The following is a 14635-nucleotide window of genomic DNA, read 5'->3' on the forward strand; positions in this document are numbered from 1 at the left end:
CATCGTGAGCAACAATAGTTGATTACCATGTAGAAACTAGAGTTACCCCAGAAGAGATCGTAAATAATAAATGCTGGCATTCTTCTCAATTGGCCAATCTCCACTACTCAGTTATGAAAATGGACTAGGTTCTTTAATTCTGAAGCTGGAATTTTTGTCTACTCCAAGCTAATTGTTGCCATTTGTACTTATACCCATGGCATAATAACATGCTCAGTATATAAACAATTATATAAAAAAATAAAAAATCGCTTAGTATATCAAACGGTTTCGTTCCTTCTGCACTCCAAAACAATTGCTTCTCCTTCTGTATCTCCTTTTCTCTACTTCTGTATCTCTTTTTCTTTCTCTCTCTTCCTCTCCCTATCTATAACTAATTCTCTTTTTTTCGCTTTTTTATTTCACTCTTGTTTTAATTAATGATGTACCATATACAAATATGTACACATATACCATAGACATTAATTTGCAGATAATACATGAGTAGACATTTAAACAGAATATTATATAGATATTATACCTTCTAAATACAATATTTGATGTCTATGAAAAAAAATAAGAAATAATAAACATACCAGACAAAACAAATCCTATATACACAAGACAGAACAGCAAAAACAAGCCATTCATCACAGTATTTATGCAGAATTTCCGGTTAACATGGGAAAACAGCAAGAGAAACACTGATCTCAACCCTGAAGCAAAGCCAGAGGGCAGAATGTCACAAATACGTAACCTAATCCCCCGCCGCCCTTTTAAAACAAGTATTCAGAGCGAACACAAGGCACAAAAAGAATCAAAAATCCTCTAAAAACAGACATAAAAAAATAGCTTGCTGATATATACATATGAGACTGCATAGCAATAGCAAATAATAGGTTTTCCCAAAAAGTTCATATTCATAGACCATCTGGAAATAGATACATATCCAGTTTTCTCTTTGTTCACCCCTCTCTCGTCCTCCATCTCTCGTAGCATTATTTTAAATCAAATTCTGTTGTTGAAACAGAACAAAATCACACACACATACACAATAAAAAAACGTTCATCTTTTTTCAAAATCTATTTTTTCAGAATGCGCTACTTGTGAAAGTAGCTTTGATTGTAGTTATATAATTTGACTGATTATGAAGTGTTTTTGTGCTCGGTTGAAGAGATATTCTTCGTGATTGATAAATGACATACATGGTTAAATGAGCGTCTAGTTTCTACAGTAAATGCTTGTCAGCTTGGTTATTAGTTTTTATCATCATCATCATCAATCATCAATCATCAATCATCATCATCATCATCATTATTGATTTAATATTCTATGTTCATGGAAATTATACATTAATAAACACTACATTTCCACATGTTTTAAACATCACAGACAGGCAAAGTAACATAGTCAAGTAAGAACAACGACATGGAGCAATTAAATGTAGTAAAAGTACTTAAAGCATTTTTAAAGTCTCATGCAGGTGTTCCTGGAAACAATATCATTAACAATGCCACATACATGAGGTTACAATTTAACTCGACATAAAGATACAACATATTTTGTAGGCCAGTGTACGAGAATATATCTACATTACAGAATGTTGTTCAAGTAAAAACAGAGCAATGACATATACACACAGGCAGATTATGATTATAAAATTTTTTTCATGTACACAAAAAAGCAGACATTAAGTAAGATGTTAATTAAATATGCAAATATTATTTATCGGGATAAAAGCAGATTCAACAACATTCCTTCTAATATTTAACGGTAAATTTGATGAGAGGGAGTTCGAGTTTAGGTGTACCGATACCTGTTTGCGTGTTAACCGATACAGATTATACTTCACTTGTAACAGCCTGAGGTCCAAGCTAAGGTCTGAGATGAATTGTTACATCTTTGCTTCACTCCTGCTAGTCTCCGGTAGCACGGAGCTCTGTGTCTTCAAGGTGTAACCTACGCAACTACTGTCGGAATCTCTTCCTAGCTGAACGGAAAAACATTTTTTCATCAGCTCCTTGAAACGAGAGCGGAATCTCTTGGCAGACAGAAAATAAATGTAAAAATTGACAGCGTGATTGGCTTCTGATAAACTTACGGCAAGTTGCCGGAACATTGCCTTTGCAAACATCTTTTCTGGGGTGTCTTCCTTTATTATGTCCCATGGTTCAAAAAGATGAAATATGCAGATCGGCAAGAAGAGTATCAGAAAGACGATAGCGGTGCACACCATCATAATACAAATGGTCTGTTCAACTCGTGCGTCAGTTGTCCTCCCTGATGTGGACTGGGTTGTCGCCCCGATGGCCTCGCGCGCCTTTCTCTGCTGCCTGAGACTGACGATGATGAGGCCAGTAAAGATAGAGATTAGGATGAAGGGCAGAAAAAAGTAAATGGAGGCTGTAATCCAGTACCAGTAGGTCGAGACGAACTCATGTGCGTACTCCGGGTAGTCACAGTTTTCCTTTTCTGTCTTGTCCATTTGAACGAATCCATACACAAAACACAAACACAGGGTCAGACCAAGTAGCGCGGCAATGACAATGGCTTTCTTCGTAGTGAAGTAAGCATTTCTTTTCAATGGATAGCACACGGCTAGGAACCTCTCAAAACAGATGAGGCACGAGGGTCCAGTTAGCATAACAGCTGACCACCTGAACCAACACCTCCCCTTTACACAGAAAGGTATTTTCCGGCACATTATGATAGCCAATCTGGTGAGAGATTACCTTGAGTACCAGAGCTGCGAGGTCTGCCGCCGCCAACAGCACCACGTATACGGTGGCCGTGGTGATGGTCATTGTAGCAACTGTCAAGATGCAGGCCACGTTGCCAGGGACGCCAAAGGCTGCGAGGACCCAGATGTAGGAGGCGTAATACAGTCTGTAGATGTTGTGGTAATAAGCAGAACGATCCGCTTCAGTGTCGCTTGTGTTGTTCATTTTGTTGTCTTTCAGCAGTCACACAGAAGTCTGAAAATGAATTATTTAATAGTATACTTTATACACTGAACAAATTTACATTGACTAATTATGTAGTAGATATTACTCTCTATAAACATATAATTAGGTATGAATGCGTTTACATCTTTATTTTGGTACATGTTTCATTATAAGTACAGAAACGTTCTTTGGCCTTGGTTTCATTCCGATTCATTCATTTGTGTTTTACTTCAGTTTGCTCTTTCTGAGGTTATATCTGTTTTTCTTTTGTACAAATAGTTTAATCATCTCTAGTAGGCGCAATAATTACTGACACAATGATGACAATAAACAACATTCTTTTAATTAAAAAGTATTAATCAAGGTTAATCTATCCCATAATGACTCCAGATATAAGGTAGCCCATTGAAGGACATTTTGTTTGATTTCTCTCTCCACAGCTGTAAACTTTAGTAACTCTCTCATTGCGAACTTGGGCGTTGGTAAGTCAACTCATTGTATTTTCACAAGTCTTTTCACCGGCGTGTTTTTTTACCAGCAACGAGGATTACTTAGCTCATCCCAGAATGTGTTGCTGGTGCTGTTCGATGTCAAGCTGATAAAACGAATGATTTTTTCTGATTTCTGGAAGTCGTCGTTACAAACTCAGGATAACTTAGCAACACTGGCTTGCCGACTTTAGTCGTAAACTGTCTGGGACTCAATTGTTTTAAGCATTATTTTTAAAATTTCCTCCAAATCTCAACAAATAACTTTTATAAATATACATACCTGAGTCGCAACATTGACAATTCCGTCTTATAATTCTATATTTGTATACTGACCTGGTATAATGTTTAAAAGACTATATTTCAAGGACGCAATTTGTGAGACTCCAACGGTGCATGTTTGAGACGTACTTTGCAGATGTATCGATACAGAAGAAAAAGTATGAAAGGGACTTTAATTACATCAGCAAACATCCCTATGGAGATATGTGTCAAAACCAAAATCATCAAGCTAAAGGCTCCACAGTGCGATTTCTGCAACACAACAGCGGGAGTGTACGGCTGTGTGCTTGTTCATGTCAACACGACCTTCCACAGACGACGTAATATCACCGTAGTTGCTGGCTGGGTGAGAAAGACCATTTCCTCCCCACAAAGTTCAGGACGTTCGCTGCACAATGTTCTGTCTTTGGCTACTCCAGAAGGTGCACCACTGGAAAATAAACTTGGGCCTGTGTGTTTTAGTGCAGCAGGGAAGTTCTGCAAAGTCAACAAGCTTTCTTCCCGACCTAAAATGTCTAGATGGGAGCAATTTTCTTGTGATGATTGGGTGAAATATTATTTTTACAAATCTGTGTGAAATATCTCCTGCCGTTGTTTAGACAGCATCACCATGCACAGAAAAGAGTCCAAGGCACACACCCACGTTACTTTGTTAACCTTTCACTGTGCAGGATGGTGTGTGTAGGTGTGTATGTGGAGAACGGAAGGGAGGCAGTTTGCCTTACCATTCGGAGGTAAATAAGGATCTGCAATGAACGAAACGTTGAATCCTAGTACTCCTTTAAAAACAAGCATTGCTCTCCCTTCTTAAAGAATAATTTACTACTCATCCGAGTTTCATTTGTTTTTGTGTGTGCAATGCACACTGCCACTTATTAAAGTAAATTTATATAGCTTATCATAAATACAACTAATACTACTAGTGCCATATTTTTATTTTGTTAACGTGCATTGTTTGTATAGAACTAATTTGCTTACCTCCAAGATGCTTGTGTTAGATTAACATAACAGATGTTTCGCTTTACAGGATCATTAATGAACTGATGATAAGATTTAGGAAATTATCCCTACTGCAATCCTATTGAGAGAAAATAAAGTATTCTGAATATGTTATCGAGAACAGACAGAACAGACGGCTGCTTCACTAAACGTACTTTCATCACGTCGCGCGCCGGCGCACTCCTACTCTCACGCATGCGCTGACGTCTACGTACTCTTTACACTCCACAAAATAAATGGCAGCTCTGCCTTTACTGGTCCTGACAACATTTGATAACAAGACATAAAACTTCCCAAAGCACACTGCCTGCTTTCTTTCTTACCAGAAATTGTGTCCGTCTTGTTCTCGCATACGCTCACATGTAGGTATTGTCATACACACCACGTGTCTGTCTTGCATTAGACACATGTCCTCCCGTGTATACTCTGAATTCCTTTCTGAGCGGATGTGGCGCCACAGCTTTTGCTGTTTAGAAACATGTTCTATTAATAGAACACACGCAGTTCGGTTCTAAGCACAGACCTCGTCGGCATCCGTCACGAAAGCTTGGTCTTGTGCCAACGGTTCCTTCTGCGGGCGGGCGTTGACCTTTAGCTCTCTGCCCCCAAACTGTGCATGCTCTTAAAAATGGGTAGAATAACAAACGCAAAGTTGCGACAGTTTTAACTTAAAAACGAAGTTTTAAAAATTTAGCTTAATTTTTACAAACTGAAAAACTTCATCTACCCAGCTCTTCGGCCCAGTCGTCAGTCCCGACACGCAGCGTGTCTAGGTCCCTAGCAGGTTTCCTCGGAGAGTGAACGACTGGCCAAACGTTTACAAAATATAGTGCTTACTCGTCCAGAAACTTTCAACTGCTCACTTAACCATCCTCTCATTTCCATTCACAAGTGCCGCACACCGTGTTCACAGTCACAGGCTGCGGCAACACATTTTTTACAAGTAAATTTTGCGTAGGTTGCTGTCTGCTGCTCATTACTGTATTAGTAGCTTAACAATGGTTACGTTTTATTAAAATAGTTTCTTTGTAATAATGTTTTTAATATCTTAATGACAAAGGCTGTGAAGTAAAACAATGGTTGCAATAAAAAAAACTGACTACGATCGTGCTTACCTTAAATTTGTGAATCAAGACCAACGCTCTCACACACTGTGTAACATCAGTCCTAGCAAGTCCTCCGGCAGCAGCCCGACACAGACCTGAGCCAGCCTCCAGTGTGGTGGCTGATGTTTAGGGCTGTAATCTTTTTCCCCTTTCCCCTTAGCTGAAGCCATGAGGTTAGCGAGCTGGCCTCCCGTGCTTTACAGCATCTCACACTGATGAAGAGGTTACAGAATACAGTACAAATCTTTGTACTTGCCAGTCCTTCTGGCGGTCATGAGCCCAGAAAATGTAGGATGCTGAAGTCGAAACAAAGGATCACGTGTCAGTCTGGGGTGGTTATCGCACAGTGCAGAGCACAGCTGGGTGTTTTTATTTTCGTAGCTTTTGTGAGATGTTTTATTTGTTTTCGTGAAAATGCATCATCGTGGGTCCTGAGAAAAAAAAAAAACATGCACATGCACATATAATGTTTCTCGTCCCTCGTCGTCATAAAATACCACCGGAATCTGATTTTGTGACACTTTATGCTCTATTTCCAGTCATTTTCGCTGAGTGCTCATGTTGCCTTGTCTGCAACATCCTTCCCTTCCTCCCTTTCCGTTCTCTGAAAATAAACCCGCGCATACCTGTGGCAAGGCCACACTCTCCGCGTTTTACACTCCACAGCACAGACACTCAAAGATTCGCGATCCCTTGCAGCAAATTTTGAAGGTTTTAGAAGTCAAGCTTTAATACAATTTATACAACTTTATTAGTCTACAGGGGCAATTACAGTATTATTACAATTATTATTACTGGATATTAATGGGAATTTAATGTCCAATGCATTTATAAATAAATTGTTTATATGAATGTCACACATATCTAAGACATCCCATAAAGAGAAAATGATATGGTCAAGCAAAACCAATAATATCAAACATAACACAACATTGACATAAGTATGTTCACATACAGACTCTTTTTATAGTTCTTGATCACTTTTTCCAGTACACTTTTGGGCAGATTTGTTTTAAGATGTTTACTCAGTGTACAAAGGGGATTAATATGTGGGGATTGATTATGTCCAACAACATTTGATATTTAGGGAGACATGTATTTGTATGCATACTAAAATTTACCCATACATAGATGCTAACCCAAGTAATACCTAAAGTATTTCTCTTACCTTCATACCTAGGAGTATTATTCAAATTGTGCTTTATATATGGTGCAATTATACTTTAAGGTGTTACGACCGTAGCGGTAACTTGGCTCATACAAAGTCACTTCAGTCATCCGTTGAACAGAAGATAGAACACGTATTAAATCAGCAGACTGCCACACAGGCTACTCGCATCCTCTTACTTTCAACTCACACAGAGTACTACTAACAACTCACACAGAGTACTACTAACAACTCAGAAAATCGAATAACGACCACCTAGGTCTACCCCAGCTTTTTATAGATTCCTTCTAAAATGCTAAAAATGCAAAATAAAAAAAAATATAAAAAATTAAGACGCAGTACGCCCTGACCTTGACATCGCCACTTCCGCCAAGGCCTGTCAAACTAAAAATACTCAATTTCGTAACATAAGGTATTTTTGCTTCCCCCTCTCCTCAAATTTAATTACAAAATTTTTATACAGAAACCAGTGTTAACTTCATTCAAGACCTGCTAAGATTATTGCAAGCAAATCCCTATGTTATAAGTAGTTCTTTAAGTTCTGGAACACATGAGTAAATTCTTAGGTTTGTCTGAAGATAAAGCAGGTCTATTATTTTGTTAATGCGCTACTGGACATACTGAAGAAAATAAGTTCCTGAACATTCCTTTCCTCATTTAGTGTGTTTTCTGTGTATACAGGCATGATGTAACATGAGTCCAGCCCATAATCTTTCCGTAAGAACCATCCCTCCCCATACACAAACAACACACACAAGAATTAGCTAAATTACAAATTTAAAAGAATTCCTTTTTGTGCAGTAACTTTTTAGAAGCTATCTTAAATTGTCTAATGGCCTGCATTATAAATATACATACAGCATAACTTAAAACCAGATTATTCAGCTTGCGTTGTGCAATTTATATTTTGTTCTGATTAATTTAGTAAATATTTTATAAATAAGTACAATAGACTATGAATAATCAATATTTTCATTAAATTTTTCATATGTATACATAAATAAGCATACAAATAATAATAATCATGTAGGAATTGTAAAATGCAATATCTCAGCCAAAGGGGGGGGGGGCTTATTGCGCTGAACAATATCATAAAATAGTAACAACGATGTAAAACAGGATCACAAAATAGTAACAAAGATGTAGAATAAGATCACAAAATAGTAACAAAGATGTAGAAACAAAATCATAACAATGATGCAGAAGGAAAGACAACTCGAGGACTCACTGCGTTCCGCCAGTAAAGGGAGATCACTGTAGACTCGGTGTGGACTCCAGAGAATATAAAGTTTAGTGACATCAGGATAATACTGGGAAGATATTAAGTAATCTTGATAGTATAATGAAATGTTATCAAATGAAACATCAAAAGGATGATCATCACTTCAGTTCAGTCACTCTACCTCAATTTCGCTGCCATAAGCGAGTGAAGCAGGCGGAGTAGAATACAACCAATAGATCCAAACAGTTCGCACTTCAAAATAACATAATATACATTATATACAGTCCTGTTGCAAACAAGAAGAAGAAGAAAACGCAGCAGAGGCACATGTAAACAGGTAGGCTCAACTTTTTTATCAATATCGAAGCACGACCACAAAAAAAAACAAACAAAATCAAGCAGAGCCGATCACCTCAGCCTGTTAGGCGAAGGGACAGAACTCTCATCAAAGGGAACAAATCCTTCTCTCCATTAACAGCGTGTACTGTACTTGATAAAATGCAGATAAAGATACAGATATAAACAGAGGAATATTTGAATGATCTGACCCACATCTCCGTGTGTGCTAGTATGGAACGATGAACATGATCATCATTTAACCAAATTATAATGTTTGAAACATAAGTATGGTTAATTATCTTCAAACTGTTATAGATAAACAGTATTGCTTTAGTTGTTTCTCTCTAGATAGGAACAATATGTAGTCCCTAGTTTAATTTAGTTTTAATTATTAAATTCGTGTGGGTCCGTATCTGTTCAATTTTTGTCGAGCTTCTTACGCATTTCTTTACACACATATATTACTTCATATACAAATAGTACAGCCTATTGGTGTCTGTATTTCTTTTTTCAGATTTCTTTCCCGATGGCACAGAGTAAGTAGCAAGTAGAAGTAGCAGCCTATAGTCAAAGCTAGGTCTTCCTGTTTGATCCTTACACTATTTTTACATTTATGTTACTCTCATGTAACACGGAGCTCTGTGTCTTGGAAGTGTAACCTTTGTAAATATTTTCATGCGCTCGTCTCCGTAAGAAAGGAAAACATTTGCCCATCAGATCCCTAAAGCGAAAGCGGAACCTTTTGGCAGAGAGAAAATAAATGTAAAAATTGACAGCATGGTTAGCTTCTGATAAACTTATGGCAAGATATTGGAACATTGACGATGCAAAAAACTTTTCTGGGGTGTCGTCTTTAAGTATCTCCAATGGTGCAATACTATGATATATGCAGGTAGGCAAGATTAGCAACAGAAAGACAATAGCAGCACACAACATCATGATACAAATGGTCTGTTCAACTCGTGCCTCAGTTGTCTTCCCTGATGTGGACTGGGCTGTCACCCTGATGGTCTCACGCGCCTTTCTCTGCCTCCTGAGACTGACGATGATGAGGCCAGTAAAGATAGAGATTAGGATGAAGGGCAGAAAAAAGTAAATGGAGGCTATAATCCAGTACCAGTAGGTCGTATGGAACTCACGTGCGTACTCCGGGACGTAACAGTATCCCTCTTCTGTCTTGTCCATTTGAACGAATCCATACAGAAAACACAAACACAGGGTCAGACCAAGCAGCACAGCAATGACAATGGCTTTCTTCGTAGTGAAGTAAGCATTTCTTTTCAAGGGGTAGCACACCCCTAGAAACCTCTCAAAACAGATTAGGACGAGGGTCCAGTTGGCGTAGCAGCTGACTACCTGAACAACCACATCCCCTTTACAGATAAAGGTATTTACCGGCACTTCATGATAGTAAATCTGGTGATATATTAATTTGAGTACCAAAGCTGCGAGGTCTGCCGCCGCCAACAGCACCACGTATACGGTGGCCGTGGTCATGGTCATTGTAGCAACTGTCAAGATGCAGGCCACGTTGCCAGGGACGCCAAAGGCTGCGAGGACCCAGATGTAGGAAGCATAATACATAGTTTGAATTTTGTCATAGAAGGCATAATAATCCGTTTCATTATCGCTTGTGTTGTTCATTTTTTGTGTCTTTCACCAGTCTACCAGAACTCTGAAAACAAAATGATCAAAAGCTATTACTTTACACACTGCAATTGATAGTTAGGCATATTCTGATTGAGTTATGTATGTTTGTGTGTATAATGGATCGTTTATATCTTTTTATGTATTCATGAAAATATATAATCGAAACTTAAACGTCTCTAATTAAATTCAACGATACCTTTATTCTACAGTGTCCTATTGTGGTTTAAGTGCTAATTCAAAGGACGGTAGAAGATAGCATTTCCAGCTTTGTATTAATAGCGACTAACATTTTCAGCATTCCAAATAAAAAGGAGAGACCACAGAAATGTTGAAAAGAATGAAGTTGGATAGGCTAGTAACGAAGGGTAGCAATAAATGTATTCCATTCAAAAGTTAGTCGGATAAAAGTAGCATGACTAGACAAAAAATGGTAAGAAAAAAGGTTAAAAAGCTGACATCTGTGGGGCTGCACCACCTCGTGAGGACGTTAAAGTCTGTTGTTTGATTTTACTTTTTTTTTTTTTTTGTCTGCTCGTTCTTGCAAAGTTGTATCACTGTCGGTATGGACTTTGTCGTAAAGAATATCTGAGAAACTTCTGTAAATAAAAGTATGCCTGTGGACTAGATTGTGCACCAAAAAATATATTTGTCGACTAGATTGTGTCCGGAGGAGTTGCACTGCTAGCTAAGTTATGCATTTTAATTGGTCACCAAAATCGTTCTTTACAAATTTCTTGGCATTGTCCCTTCACCTGTCGAATGACTTCTAAATGTGCTCCGTATGTGCTCGCGAATTCAAATCTGGTAAGTCTTGCAACAGACCACGACAACCATTATGGTAATTTGAAAGCCTATATTTATTCCTTAAATTTTTAGTTCAGAAATAGATTTAAGCCTACAAGTATAATTTTTCCAGTATTTTTATTAATAAATTGTTTACTTTTTTGGAAGGGGAGTAGGGTGTATTAATTGTCTTTTGCCGAGGGAGCAGCACAGCCTCGCGTCGGTGCTGAAGTTAACGGTTCATTTTTCTCACTTTACTACAGGCGCAAGCACCCCTAGATGTGGAGGAATGTGCCTTTTGACTGTGGTCTGAAGATTACAAAGCTAGTCATTACTTCAGGTTTGCAAGTGAGGCTGCTGTGGCTGCTGCAAAGTCGGCAACAACATCCCCCCTCTCCTCACTGCAGCTTCCAAAACTGGAGCGCCGGTGCACGTGCCCGTGCCAGCAACACAAATTCCTGCTTTCGAGCCTTGTACTCGGGAGCGCAATCTTTCTGCCATGTTGTTATTATTGAAAATAAGACAAAAAACTCCGAAGTGATTTCTGTGCAGTGCAATACTGAAATTCAGAAAGAGGCATGAATGTGCATTTATGTGGCTCGAGCAAGTCTGCATGCTGGTGTGTCAAAGAAACCTCCTTCAATCAGTAACGAGCAATCAGTGAAAATGGTGATTAAATGAGGTAATTATCGCAATTACAGTCCTGATCAGAGAGAATGTTTTTTTTAAATATATGTTACATGGAACGCATTGAGCGTAGTGAGATGAGTTTTAACTTTAACCTTTTATTTAGAGTAACAGAAATATCGTAATGAAACAATTTATTGCAAGAAATCTCCGACAACTAATGAAGGTGTTACCTACCTTTGCAATTAAAATCAAACCACGCGCTGTCTCTCTTCTTTGTTCTGTGTAGGGGAGGAGAGGGGCGTCAGCATCGAGAGTCCGATCTCACGCTCCTCTGACGGTTGTGTGCGTTTTGACAGCTTCCAGCAACAAACCTTTGCCAGCATCAATCTTCAAGCCTCAGACTTTCTTGTTCCTCTCATTAACTGGCGGAACCCACCAGTGCGCCTACCCTCGTCGGCACCGCGAGCTTTATGCTATTAACCCTCTAGAAAACTTCAGCGCCAAGCCCGTCCCCCTCACTCACACAGAGAGAGAGAGAAGGAGTGGGAGAGAGCATCTCCTTCGTTCTACCTGCCAAACCAAAACAACTCTTAAGCAGCGGGCACATGAGAAACCAAAAACTGCTTGGAAAACCTGTTTTTTCGAAAACAGTTGTTTGCCAAGCCCGCTTGCCAACTGTCACACAAACCAGATTTGGGGACTGCTGGTCCCACAGCAAAATGTTCAAGTAGAATGTTTCGAAAACTTTGTGCGCGAAAGTAGCTGTTGACAAAGTTCATCTGATCTGCTCATGTTTGTTTGTTTGTTTGTTTGTTTGTTTGTTTGTTTGTTTGTTTGTTTGTTTGTTTGTTTGTTTGTTTGTTTGTTTGATCCATATTTGTTTTCCACTCTTTTAACAGACCTCCACGGCATGTCCATGTACGTCTTATTTACTTTTCTTGTGTTTTCTCCTGGTCCTGTTGCCTGTTCGCTAGAGAAGGTGCAAGGCGCAGTAACACGGAGGTGGTCCTGTTACCTGCACGCCAAGGCACGTGAGAGGCGCAGTAATACAAAACACAAGCTAAATCCTCGCCGTTGGGTGTTGGCAATTAAAGTATATTTTTTAAGTGTTGTATAGAACTTTCTATATTATGGAACGTCTTAAATAAAGCAGCCAACACTTTTATAGCGAGCCTCACGTGACCTAGACCGCCATACATTTAAAACTAATATCAAGTATATCAGGTATAAGCCGGAAGAAGGAAAATCAAGCACTGTGAATTTACTTCCATAGGGAAACGAATTCAATGCTGGACTCACACGTAAACAAACTAAAGGTAATCAGAGAGGCAGACGAAAGCGTTGAAAACACCTTATTATCATGATTTGTTTTTCATCTGCCACTCAGTCTCATGTTATTTGAGTAGCAGCCGGCATGTGCTTATCGTAAGTCTATTGTTTCTTTTGGCTGCTTGGTGTCTTTAACAGCAGTTTAGTCGATACTGACAGATTTTCTCCAGTGTCAGAATAGAACTCCTCCAATAAAAGAAAAAAAAACAATTTCTTCAGAGACTACTTCTTGTAGATGTGGCATCGTTCGTTATCATATAGTTTGACTGTGTATTTGATATTTTTCGTAGCTGGTAGGTAGGATGTTCAGCTTGTTTTATGAAAGATGTACATGGTTAAATGAGTACGTCTTGTTTTGGTAGAATAGGTGTCTGATAAATGCTTGTCTTTATTTTTTTCTTCTATGTTGTAGACGTTACAGACGAAGAAGCAACAGTCAGAGAAACAAATTCAAAGAGAGAGAGAGACGACAAGAATATCTGTGGAATCCTCGTGTGTCGCTGTCAGCTTGAGCTCGACAAGAGTTACCTTTAGCCACCAGGTGTCGCTGTGGCCAGTGCTGTATGACATGTGTCACTGTGGCCAGTGTTGTAAGGCATGTGTCACAGCTTCAACAAAGGAATCGCTCCTAGGTTTAGTTTCAGCGTGTCATAACAGTAAAAGAGTGTTTTTAAGTTAACAATGACAGCAATGGGTTTTTCTGTTAGTGTTGTACTTCTTTTTAAGAAATATTTAACCCTAAACCGATGTAAGTATCAAACAAAAAATGTTTTCTCCAAATTTAATACGCAGATTAAACAGCTTATGCCGCTGTTGTCTCCTCAAGAATGACAAACTACAAGTCACGTGATAACAATGATTATCTTTCTACTGACAGTAGTTTTCTTTGTCAAGGGCGCTTTAACAAGCAGATTAAGTTCCTCTTCGTAGTGTTCACATCAGCTCTGGAATTCATTGCCCCACCATGTTCAACACTCCTCTCTCCTCTCTCTTTGGGGTAGGGATGGGAAGAGGGCCAAGAGCAACGGATCAGCTTTAAGATTTCAGGGTTATTTTTGAAACATATTTTTAGGAGCTGCCGAAATATTTTTAGGAGCTTCAACCATCCCGGCTACTGCCTTCTATTAAAGACACATCACAGACAGCCTGTACTAATTGCAAGAGGCAGGTCGTAAAATGAAGGAGAGGAGTGGCATTGGCCCCTTGCCTAGCTCTAAGCACCAGACGTGCACGGGAGTTGTGTAGCTTTGAGAGTTAATAAATCTGGTATTCAGAGAAACCTGCGAGCAAGGAATTGCAGTAATCAAGCCGAGAAAGAACGAACACACAGACAAGAGTGTTGGCAGCGGGCGTAGAGATAATGTGGCGGATGGCGCTGATCGTACAGAGTTTTTAATAGCAGACTGATAGCTGTAACTTATCTATCAATAAATGTTTGTCAATAGGATTTTTATTATTCGTATCAGCGATACACTCACAATGCACACAAGCAAACACTTTATCGCCACGCGTTCTTTCTCACTACAAAACACAAGACCTGTCCATGGACTTTACTTTTCTATTAAGATTCTTCGATTATCTTCTCTAGCAAATCAACGAGCTTTAGAAACATACGAAATATTTGCATAAATTCATGATTTATAATCATACGAATTCTTAGAAATATAGACATTTAAACACACGAGTCCATAGAAAGTCACTCAAATAATTTAAC

The 14635-nt window shown here is 38.8% G+C and overlaps 1 protein-coding gene across 1 annotated transcript; it reads right to left on the minus strand.

Annotated features, from left to right (window-relative positions):
* Positions 1 to 7252: 7252 nt before the first annotated feature.
* LOC112564643 (D(2) dopamine receptor-like) lies at positions 7253 to 12110 on the minus strand. Its single transcript, XM_025239602.1, has 2 exons — positions 11827 to 12110; positions 7253 to 10204 (listed from the first exon to the last, which is right to left on the minus strand). Exon 2 carries the CDS (start codon positions 10171 to 10173, stop codon positions 9124 to 9126), a length of 1050 nt encoding a protein of 349 aa, XP_025095387.1. The 5' UTR covers positions 10174 to 10204; positions 11827 to 12110; the 3' UTR covers positions 7253 to 9123.
* Between the last annotated feature and the right edge of the window lie 2525 nt (positions 12111 to 14635).

The sequence above is a fragment of the Pomacea canaliculata genome, linkage group LG5, assembly GCF_003073045.1.
Source record: "Pomacea canaliculata isolate SZHN2017 linkage group LG5, ASM307304v1, whole genome shotgun sequence".
NCBI lineage: Eukaryota > Metazoa > Mollusca > Gastropoda > Architaenioglossa > Ampullariidae > Pomacea > Pomacea canaliculata.

Excerpts from the sequence above, each read along its gene's own strand:
- LOC112564643 (XM_025239602.1), bottom strand. The coding sequence starts at position 10,173 with ATGAACAACACAAGCGATAATGAAACGGATTATTATGCCTTCTATGAC.